The 11624-nt window shown below is 45.1% G+C and overlaps 1 protein-coding gene across 1 annotated transcript; it reads left to right on the top strand.

The window, feature by feature from the left end:
• Nucleotides 1–2324: 2324 nt before the first annotated feature.
• On the top strand, nucleotides 2325–8325 carry LOC123456593 (cancer/testis antigen 1-like). Its single transcript, XM_045139981.1, has 4 exons — nucleotides 2325–2442; nucleotides 6925–7399; nucleotides 7754–7882; nucleotides 8039–8325. Exons 1-4 carry the CDS (start codon nucleotides 2325–2327, stop codon nucleotides 8154–8156), a joined length of 840 nt encoding a protein of 279 aa, XP_044995916.1. The 3' UTR covers nucleotides 8157–8325.
• Nucleotides 8326–11624: the final 3299 nt, after the last annotated feature.

Here is an 11624-nt window from a genome sequence, read left to right as displayed (position 1 = left end):
AAACCACCACTGTAACAGGCTGCATGACCGTCTGGGAGCAGGAATGCAGAGGCAAGGATTTAGCTACCCAAGTATGACTTTTCCTTTCCTCTCACTTTTAGTCGATTAACTTCTGAAAACTCCAGCCTACTCCAGAGGTCTTCCTTGTCCCTGTTCAGGCATATTTTCATGGTAATGTTGGTCTTGGGAGACTTTATCATCAAGCCTCAGGAAAAGGAGTCCTTTCCTCTGGCTGGAATTCAGTTTACTGGATATCACATGGCCATTGAATTTCTTTTTTTTTTTTTTTGGTTTTTCGAGGTAGGGTCTCACTCTGGTCCAGGCTGACCTGGAATTAACTCTGTCATCTCAGGGTGACCTTGAACTCATGGCAATCCTCCTACCTCTGCCTCCCGAGTGCTGGGATTAAAGGCGTGCGCCACCACGCCCGGCTGCCATTGAATTTCTTGATCTCACAGCAATTACGGTTATCTTCACATTGCTGGGCCCATCCATATTCTTTCACTGATGGTGGTGGACGGCGTACAGCGGCCATCTCTTCTGAAGAGTTATTGGCATTAAATGGATGGTAGGGACATTTTCTTCAGTACTTGTAACCATTATTTAAGTTGCACTGGTCAATAATTCTCCATCCATGCACATGCACGTAACTCTCATTGAACATAATGGGACATACACACAGAGAAAACATGAAAGTAGCCTAGGGAAGAGCTGGGAAGAAGAGGGTTTCAATGGACTGGAGACTGGGAGAGGGGCAAGACAATGTAATGAAGAGGGAATATGTTCAAAATATATCCTATAAATGTATACAAGTTGCCAAGTAGAAAATAAAGTTTAAAAAATAAAATTAGGGTCTTGAAAGATGGTTCAGCTGTTAAAGGCACTTGCTTGCAAGCCTGATGGCCGAAGTTTGATTCCCTAGTACACATGTAAAACCAGATGCACAAAGTGGTACATGCATCTGGAATTTTTTTGCAGAAGCAGGAAGCCCGGGAATGCCCATATTCATGCACTCTGTCTATCTCTCTGTCTCTCAAATAAATGAATAAGAATATTTTAAATGTAAAATTTAAAAAGTCATAGAAGTAAGAAGGGAAATAGCAGGGAAGAAGAGGTTTAATGGGAGGAGATAACATGTGGTAATGGGTGTAAATATAAGAAAATATACTACATATGTATGGAATTGTCAAAATGAAGTTAAATAAAATGTGTAAGATTCAGGTGTGGTCATGCATGTGCCTTCAACCTTGGCAATGAAGAGGCTGGAAATAGGTTGCTCACTGGGTTTTTCTGAAAACCTGACTCATTCAGTGAGACACCCTGTGTTAAGGAAATAAAGTGGAAGAGTGGTGGAGGATACTTGATATCTTCCTTTGGCCTCCACACATGTTTACCATGGGCACGTGCATCTGCACATGTACTCACACACACATACAAAAGTAGCCAGTAAGATCCATGAAGAAATATTTGAAGTGTAAGAGCATAAGGAGAGCTGGCCAAACCCACAAAAGAATAAAGCAAGGTAACACCGTCTCCTAAACACCTAACAAATCTGTCCCAAAACTTTTCTCCACTGATATGAAACCATTTCAGTCATAATTCTCAAAACACCTATCCAAATTCATCTGGTTGTTTGATGTCTCCATGCAGATTAAATTTTGTTCTTTAGGTGGAAATCAGACTCAGTGGTGATAGGGATGTTCCCAGTATCAGAATTCTGAAGGGATGTGACTGGAGAGATGGCTCATCAATTAAAGGAATATGTTTGCAAAGTCTGATTGCCTCCGTTCAATTCCCCAGGACCTACATAAAGCCAGATGCATAAAGTGGTACATGTGTTTAAAGGTTGTTTGCAGTATCAAGAGGTCCTGGTTGCACTCATATTCTCTCTCTCTCTCTTTCTCTGCTTGCAAGTAAATAATGTATAAAGATTATGGAATGGAAGCTGGAAGATGGCTAAGTAGTTGAGGCACCTACCTGCAAAGACTAAGGACCCAGGTTTAATTCCCTAGTACCCACTTAAAGCCTGAGGCACAAAGTGGCACATGCATTTGGAATTCATAGACAGTGGCTAGAGGCCCTGCTGTGCCAATTCTCTCCCCTTCTCTCTCTCTCTCTCAATCCTTCTTTCTCTCTGTGTCAAATAAATGTATTTTTAAAAACCTAGGGGCTCAGGGAACCTACAGAAGAGTGGCCCAGGCCTGCATCACTGCATCCACGCAGGTTCCCAAAGCTGCTTGGGACCACTGCTCTTAGTGTGGCAGCAGAGGAGCCAGGGCTGGGGCAAGGCCCTTTGGGCTTGCTGAGCCTGACTTAGGTTGGGGATGTGGCTGCGCTGGAATGTGGGAATTGTTGGGCCCTGCCCCACCCCAGCTACTAGTCCTGAAGATGGTGCTGGTGACCCTCCCCTTCCCTCCTTGTTGGTGCTCTTGTCTGGGCCTTGTAAGTGCCCTACCTCATTCCTGTGGAACCCTGGGGCTGGGGGCCACTGCGCATTACACAGCCCCTAGGGCACCACAGGGATGTAGGGCATGCGCAGTAGACACTGGCCTGGAACAAAGCACTCCTAAGCAAACACTGTATGCCGCCTGCCTCCCCAGGCAGCCGCTGCTCAGGCAGCACAGGACAGGCCTTGGTAACACGTGGACGGCTGCCTGCCTGCTCTGCCACCACATCCACCGTACTTGAGTGTTAGGAGTGGAGACTCTAGTGGCTCTGTTCCCTGTACCCCCCGATCCCCACACTGAACAGACTGCAGGCTGCACTGCTGTAGTCAGGCTCTAGCTCAGGAATGACAGGACTCTCTGCGGGCTCAGACCCGCTCCCCAAACTCTCCCTCATCCTTCTTTCATGCTCATCCACACAAGGGAACTGTTTAAGCTTCACCTGACACCCAATATCCAACCATAGGAATATCCAGCAGTTCCCAGCCTCACCTAGCGCAGCTTCCCTCCCAGCCCCACCTACATCTGAAACCCTGTGTCACCTTTCTTCTCTCCCATCTCCCAGTGGTCTGTTCTTTTTTTAAAAAAATTTTTGTTTATTATTTTTATTTATTTATTTGAGAATGATAGAAAAAGAGGCAGATAGAGAGAGAGAATGGGCGCGCCTGGGCCTCCAGCCACTGCAGATGAACTCCAGATGCGTGCGCCCCCTTGTGCATCTGGCTAACTTGGGTCCTGGGGAATGGAGCCTCGAACCGGGGTCCTTAGGATACACAGGCAAGCGATTAACCGCTAAGCCATCTCTCTAGCCCCCAGTGGTCTCTTCTTAATGGAGGCACTGTTCTGTTTCATCCCTTGCCCTGTCCTGTCCCTTCCATACCAACCCTGCCCCTTCCATAGCAACCCGATGCATTGTTGCACCTCAAGACACTATAATAAGAACTGTTTTCACTTGGGAAAAAAAAAAAACCCCTAGGGGCAGCAGAGATGGCTCAACGGATAAGGCACTTGCCTGCAAACCCTAATGACCTGGGTTCAATAACTCCACAGCCAGATGCACAAAGTGGCACATGTATCTGGCGTTCATTTCCAGTGGGTAGAGGCCCTGTAGCACCTATTCTCTCTCTCTCTGTCTTCTCTCTCTCTTGCTCCCTTGTTGCAAATAAATAAAATGCTTTAAAAAATAATAAAACTCTTTGTTTAAAAAGAATTCTTGAGGGCTGGAGAGATGGGTTAGTGGATAAGCGCTTGCCTGTGAAGCCTAAGGACCCCGGTTCGAGGCTCGGTTACCCAGGTCCCACGTTAGCCAGATGCACAGGGGGCGCACGCGTCTGGAGTTCGTTTGCAGAGGCTGGAAGCCCTGGCGCGCCCATTCTCTCTCTCTCCCTCTATCTGTCTTTCTCTCTGTGTCTGTCGCTCTCAAATAAATAAATAATTAATTAAAAAAAAGAATTCTTGAGAGAGAACACATTTTCTGGACAGTAAGGTCATACTGTATATCAACAACCTCAGATATGAATAAAAATGTAAAGTTTAATTTAGTATCTTATTTTGATAATTCAGATGGATGAAATAATTATTCATGCAAAGACTTCTATAGAATTGCATGAATCATAACTTTTCATGGTGGAAAAGAATGAAAGCATCAATTACATTATAAGTGTATATGCATACACTACAGTACATGTTTGTGAAGATTTTTTAGACAAGCTCATATGCTACATGAAAATGATTTAGAAATTGAGTTATAACAATGATGAACCTGAGAAAGCATACATGTTCTGTTCTTGTTATGTACTTCATATAAAAATATTAGGATGGAACTCAAAAAAAAATCCTCCAGTGCTGGAGAGATGGTGTAGCGGTTAAGCGCTTGCCTGTGAAGCCTAAGAACCCCGGTTCGAGGCTCGGTTCCCCAGGTGCCACGTTAGCCAGATGCACAAGGGGGCGCACGCATCTGGAGTTCGTTTGCAGAGGCTGGAAGCCCTGGCGCGCCCATTCTCCCTCTCTCTCCCTCTACCTGTCGTTCTCTGTGTCTGTCGCTCTCAAATAAATAAATAAAATTTTAAAAAATATATATTAAAAAAAATCCTCAAACGTGTCCACTGAAGTTAATACTAAAGGAAAGGAAAGAATTGTTTTCTTGTACTTCTTGACTTGCCATCATAAATACCATCTGGATACATACCTGAATTCCAGAATCATCCCTTCCACACAATGACAAAATCATGAAAATGTAGATACACAGAAACTGAAATGATCCTCAGATGCAGAGGAGTAGACTAAATTTATTTTCTGGGGTAACAACATTTAAGCAGCTCTCCTTTAGTAACAGAGCAACAGTAGTGTGGACAATCGCCAAGAACCAATGCATGAAAAAGTGGCAGCTGCTGTATGCACTCAGTCCCTGGGGAAGCATGGATGAACTAAGAAACACTAGGTTAGGCTTAGCACCCTTTGCCTGACTGGAGTATAATAATACATGGGTCACAAAGCACTGCATGGTCTGCATCAACTTGGAAAACAAAGCCAGACACATGATGGAGATTTTGAGTTGGGAGGATTCTTTAGGACTCAGTCAGCTAAAACTGAAGGACAAAAAGAGAAACATGATAAAAACAAGTATTTTTCCTTGGCTCTCTGTATTGGTGACATGCCAAGTGCATTAGGAATGCCTTCTTCCACCCTAAGTTCTCTTGACAGTTTATATCGACCTCTTGTATGGACCTTCTGATGGAGGTCAAATCCAACTGCAGACCACTACCCTCCCACCCAGGTCCCTTTTTTGACTCACATAGCCAGTACAGTACCAGACACTATGAGGTATCTCTGAGCTGCACCTTGTAGACTGGTTCTAAAGGGTTCAGATATATCAGTGAAGGCCATCTCTGCTTCCGTGTGGGACAAGAAAGGCATAGAGACAGTGATGGTAGAACCTGGTTACGGTGTCATTTGACCTTACTTTGCCCGTGGCTCAAGACTATCAGTTTGAGGCCTGAGGTCATCCAGGCTGCCCTCACATCTGTGTCTCAAATTTTGGACCACCCACGTGTGCACCCACCCAGGCCACTGGATCATTGTTTAGGTGTTCTGTTCTGGCATTTCCCTAGATGTATTCATCAGAGACTGTTCTATACTCTCCATCATTCCCACTTTTTACTGAACATCCCTAGTGCTTGTGATTGAACAGAATCAAATACAGTGAAACAATCTTTTCTCTGGTCCCCTGGCTGTGGTCAGGGCCATCCATACTTACATGACTGAATTTGTGGACTGTCCTGTTCACAATATAGTCAGGTCTGCTGACTATAAGCTACAGGCTGTAGTAGGTCATCTCCATAGTGGCCAGTGGTGTGAGGTTCCTGTGAGTTCTGAGGCAGCCAGTCTCTGGGCTTGCTCAGGTTTCCTGAGCCACCAGGGTGGCTTTGACGTTCATCCCTGTCTACAGCAGCTTAGAAACCTTAGTCTGAAGCCTGCGTGGTGGCTCAGCCCTGCTCGCTTCCCCTCAGGGAGGCACTTGCTATAACTGAGTGACACCTCATAGTACCTATGTACCTCAGGAAACACCTGGTGCAAGCCAGTCAAAGACACTGCCCTGCAAGAAAAACCTCCATAGATGGACCTGGAAAGTATTATACTAAGTCAGGTAACCCAGGCCCAGAAAACCAAGGCCACATGTTCTCCCTCATATGGGGATCCTAGCTACAGATGACTGGGCTTCTGTGTGAGAATGAAAATACTTAGTAGCAGAGGCCAGTAAGTTGAAAAGAGACATAAAGGGTGGAGAAAGGAAGGGAGGAGGATACTTAATAGGTTGATATTGTATATATGTAATTACAAGGATTGTAATGGGGAGGTAATATGATTGAGAATGGAATTTCAAATGGGAAAGTGTGGGGGTGGGGAGGGAGGGAATTACCATGGGATATATTTTATAATCATGGGAAATGTTAATAAAAATTTAAAAAAAAATGAAAATATGACAATAAAAAAAATTAAAAAAATAAAAAATAAAAAATAAAAGAAAAACCTCCATAGGAGCACCAACTAAGTTTTCACCTTAATGCATATGCCTTCACCTGGTGAGGGAAATGGGACTACATTGTATGCAAGGGTGTTCCAGGTCTGAGGGAACAACTGGGGGGCAGCCTAGCAGAACCATATGTCACGGCCTGTATGCGGAGGGGTGAAGGACAGAGGGGGCCTATTTGCGCAAGAGCTCTGAAGCCTTGAGTTGTACCGCCTACAACTACCACCAGACTGAGCTTCCTCAGGACTAGGTTTTCTGTTGTCCACGGGATCTGTGGCATTCAATGTGCCAGCTTGGCGAGAAGCCACCTTGAAGGGGTGTATTTTCCCAAATGCCCTAAGGAACAACAGTGAGAGGGAGCACAAGCTGTATGGCCCATTATAGTCTCCGTAGGCCAGGGAGTGGGCAAGCTTAGTGGGAACCAATATTCGTGAGTTCCTGTTTCCACAGGCGCCACAGACCTCAGGGACCTCACGTGCCACGAACGTTGGGGAAAGGGGCGGGGCCTGACTCGCGGCCTCATTTCCTCCTCAGGACGCCATTCGGGTGCGGGCTCCGTGAGGAAGGCCCGAGTGGACACGCAGGAGCCCGCAGTGGGCACCGGCGGAGCCGCGGGAGGAGGAGGAGGAGAAGAAGGAGAGCATAGAGGGCAGAATCGTCCTCGTGCTCCCGAAGACCAGCGCAGCCCCGGCCGTTCTTCAGCGGGCGAAGGCCGCAGTGACGACGAAGACGACGTCCGGGAGCCGCGCGGCGCTCAGGATCCCGGTAACGAGGCTGCTGCGGGCGACCCCGACGAGGGAGGCCCTGTCCAGCAAGGGGGGCCTGGTGAAGGAGCAGCTGCTGCGCCCCAGGACGCTCAGGCACCACTCGCCTCCGGGCCCAGCGGAGCTGCTGTGATGGCGATGGGAAATCGACTCCTGGAGTTGTATCCTTTTTGTGGAGCCCCTTGACCAGGAATCGGGGGTGGTAGCTAGAACATGCAGGCAAGGGTATGGGGGCATGTTTCAAAGACGTTCACAGCATATTTATTTAATAAGGGGCTGAGAGTGTGTCTGTGGGCAGTCAGGTACAACTTGGTTTAACATTCTGACAGGGCAGGGAGTCACTTATATGGCAGAGGGCTGAGGGAGTGCGGTGGGGAAAGACTGAGCATTGAGGAGATGGCTTGCACTGACCTGGTATAGGCAGGAGAGCGAGTTTTTGAGCCAGACCTTATAGGTGTACTGAGGCAAATGGTATAGAAAGTACTAGATATTGCCTTAATAATACCCCCCACCAGCTCTGTTACAGTGCCTTTCCGTTCCCCTCTGGAAGCACACATGGCTCGCACGTCTTTGATCTCAAATGCTCAGCTCCAACAAATGATGGTTCAGCAGGAGTTCACAGTGGATAACAGTACCCTGTCTGCGTTAGTTCTCCAAGAGTCTGTAGTCGGGGGTGGGGGAGGGAGTCTCCACTCTGGGGGTGATGTATTGGAGGATCGGGTGCTTAGTTGTAAGCAAGAGCAGAATGCTGGGGACTTGTACAGATATCTTTTCTCTGATGGTGTCTCTCTCCTTTTTAGTAGGTTGACGTCTGAAGACCCTAATCTCTTCCGAATTTCCATTAACATCTTCCATGACCAGTTTTTCCTGGTGTTGAGGAACATTCAGAATCAAGAGTTAGTGGCAGATGTAAAATGAGGACAAGGAAGGAGGCCTGATGTCTAGTATTTGGGTGCTTTCCTCATCCACACATGACAAAGGCAGAAGCATTTAATGTTTTTGGTTCAATATTATATCAAAGTCCTGGTTTTTGACTCTATGTTCTCCATAGTAGTCTCTTGGTAGACTTGTTTTCCTGTTGTTAAGAGTGGATACTTAAATACTTAAATGCTTGTTTCTGAAGTAAATAAAACAAAGTACCATTTCTTTGTTTTTTGGTTTTTTGTTTGTTTGTTTGTTCTGACTTTACTCTCTGGTGGTAAGGTAGATGCCTCCCAAGTTATCTTTTGTACTTCAATAGGGGGAGTGGCAATTCTGATAATGATATCTTGTCGTAGTATAGTGTACTTGAAGACAATTTAGGAAATAGAAGAAAAAGTATATTATTTAAATCCAGCCATTCAGCACAAAATACAGTCAATAATTTTGAAGTTAGAAAATTTGGGGCTTGGGATATAGTTCAGGGGTAGAGTATTTATTTAGCATGGTGGAAGTCTGGGGTTCTGTTCTGAGTACTACAACAAAAATAAAATTTATTAATCCTACAGTTTTATTCATATGTGTGTATGAAAGTAACATACAGGTTTTTAAGTTTCCTCTTATTTTTTCCTTAATATTTTAAAACACTGCCTTTTGGGGTTAGGTAGGATGGCATGTGCTTAAAATCTCAGGCCTGGGGAAGCAGAGTTAGGAGGATCCCTGGGGCTCACTGAAAAGCTAATCTAGCTTAATTGGTAAGCTTCACGCAATGAGAGATCATGTCTCAGAAAAAGGTGGATGAGGGCTTGGGAGGAGACTCCAGGAGTAAAGTGCTTGCTAGTCCAGCAAGAGGATCTGAGTTCTGGTCCCCAGAACCCACATAAAGCCAGAAGTAGTAGAACATGTCTGTAACTTCAATGCTCCTATGGCTAGATAAGAGGAGGAGCAGGAGAATCCTGCAGAATCTAGACTCAAGCAGGTTGAAAGGTGAGGACCAACAGTGATGTTGTCCTCTAACATACACACACATGTATCATACAGCCATACATCATACACAGACTCATACACACAAAAATGTCAATGGCATCGTTGAGGTTGACAAGGCTGTCCTCTGGCCTCTGCACATATAAGAACAAGGACATACACACACAGAGGGGGGCATAAAACATGGTACTTTTCCATTTTCTAATATTCTCCCTGAAAAAGTATTGACCATAGCTTAAAAAGAATGCCATCATTGAATGTTTATAGTGTCCAAGTTTCCCAGATTATACATAATTTTACATAATAATACCTATCCCTTTAACAACTGAACCATCTCTCCAAGCTGTGAATACCTATTATTGAGCTAAATTGTCAGAAGCAGAACTACTAAGTTAAACATGTATGCATTTTTTACTTAAAATTTTTGACTTATTGTACAAAATTTCTCTAGAGAATACACCTTCCTGCCCAAATTCTGGTTTCACTATGTCATTGCAAGCACTGGATTATCTTTCTGTCAAAATTTAAAAAAATACTATATGCTGGAAGCTCAACAGCACAAAAACACCAGGGTGGGAATTTTGTAGCTCTTTGAGGTTACCGTAGCGGAACATGAGAACAGTCGCTTGTGATTAGGAAGTGGGTGGCTAGCTTCCTAGCTGCTTCATTAGAGTCTTGCTAAATTCCAACATTGACTCTTACAGATTTCCATCAGATTTTTTTAAAGGTCAGCTTGTTTATTTATTTATGTATTTACTTGACAGAGAAAGAGGGGGCAAGAGAGAGAGAGAGACAGAGAGAGAGAGAATGGGCACGCCAGGGCCTCCAGTCCCCAGTCCCTGCAAACAAACTCCAAACATGCCCCCTTGTGCATCTGGCTAACGTGGGTCCTGGGTAATTGAACCTGGATCATTGGGCTTTGCAGGCAAATGCCTTTACAGCTAATCCATCCCTCTAGCCCCCAGATTTTTATAGACAACTTTATTATTTCCTTTTCTATCTGAATCCTTTTTATTAATTAATTTTGTTCTTTTTTGTGGGTTGGATATTCATAATCCTTGCATCCATCCCTCGTACTTGTTGGAAGGATATCAGGTCTTTCTGAAATCCCTGGCTGCTGCCTCCTGAATCATGAGCCTTTGTGTTCTCCTGAGTAGGGGAAGCCTCTGGTACCTGTGTTACTTTCGGGCTGAGCAGAGTTATCTATCATTCTCTTGGGATATCTGTGGGGTGGTGGTTTACTTCTGTTTAGCAGTTTACTCGTATGCTTGTATTCACTAGAAGTCTTCTACACACTGGAACAGGGTCCTGTTCTGTAAGCAGCATCCTCCCTCCCTCCCTCTTCGCTCCCTCTCTCTCTCTCTCTCTCTCTCTCTCTCTCTCTCTCTCTCTCTCTCTCTCTCTCTCCCTCCCTCCCTCCCTCCCTCCCTCCCTCCCTCCCTCTCTCTCCCTCTCTCTCTCCAGATTTCCTCTTTCCATCTTGCAGCTTGTGGTGGCCCAGACCCTCAAACCCTTCTCCTTACCTGTGAGTGTCTGCTGGACAATTCGAGAAAAAAAAAATCTGTCTCCTGCCAGGATTCAGGGAATGTTGTGGTGTTCACCTGGTTTGTGATCATTTCTGCCTGATAAGCACTCCATTTTAGCCTTGCATCTCTTTGGTCTGCTTTAGGGATTCTTTCAAGTGGATCAAATCCCTAGTATTCCATACATTGCATATTGTACCTTTGTCGCAATGTAGAGTAGTTAGATTGTGGGCTGCAGGAAGAGAGACTCTGTTCATGATCCCATGAGAGTGGGCTTGGTGAATAGCAGGAGAGGAAGAATGTCCACTAATCTAGCATGTATATTGGCCACAGGAGGGAGGAGCTCCTTCCCTCCTACCTTTCTCTTCACTCTCCCTCTTTCTCTCTCTCATGCATTCTTCATTTAATCATCTCCCATATATCATTGTACATCCAGTGCCTCCTTTGCATCATCCTGGTTCATTTTTATTATACTTTATTGATTTATGGCTACTAATCTCTCTCAGGTAAAAATTGCATCATCTCCCTTTGACTTAGTTTCTATAGCATGGCATAGGTAATTTTTCAAGCCGTGCTACCATTATCTTCTATCTTTCTGGGTATCGATGGTTACACTGGGAGAAAAATCAGTCAGTTCTTAGCAATCTGACAAAGGAGGAATAGGGCCAGAGCCATAATGGAGTGGGCTTTTCCCACATAGCCCGTATTCCTCTAAAGATTATTTACATGGGGCTCCAGTGATGGCTTAGCTGGTAAAGCATTGCACAAATGTGAAGGACTGAGATCAGATCCCCAGCATCCATGTAAACACAAAGTATGCTGGCTTGCAAGTGTAATCTCATAGCTCAGGAGACAGAAATAGGCAGATCCCAGTAATAAGCTGTATAACTAATCTAACTGAATTGGTGATGTCTGGGCTGGAGAGACACTGCATCAGTAATTAAGGTGGATATTCATTGAT

This window comes from Jaculus jaculus, chromosome X (genome assembly GCF_020740685.1).
Source record: "Jaculus jaculus isolate mJacJac1 chromosome X, mJacJac1.mat.Y.cur, whole genome shotgun sequence".
NCBI lineage: Eukaryota > Metazoa > Chordata > Mammalia > Rodentia > Dipodidae > Jaculus > Jaculus jaculus.
This window is presented reverse-complemented; position numbering and strand designations above follow the sequence as displayed.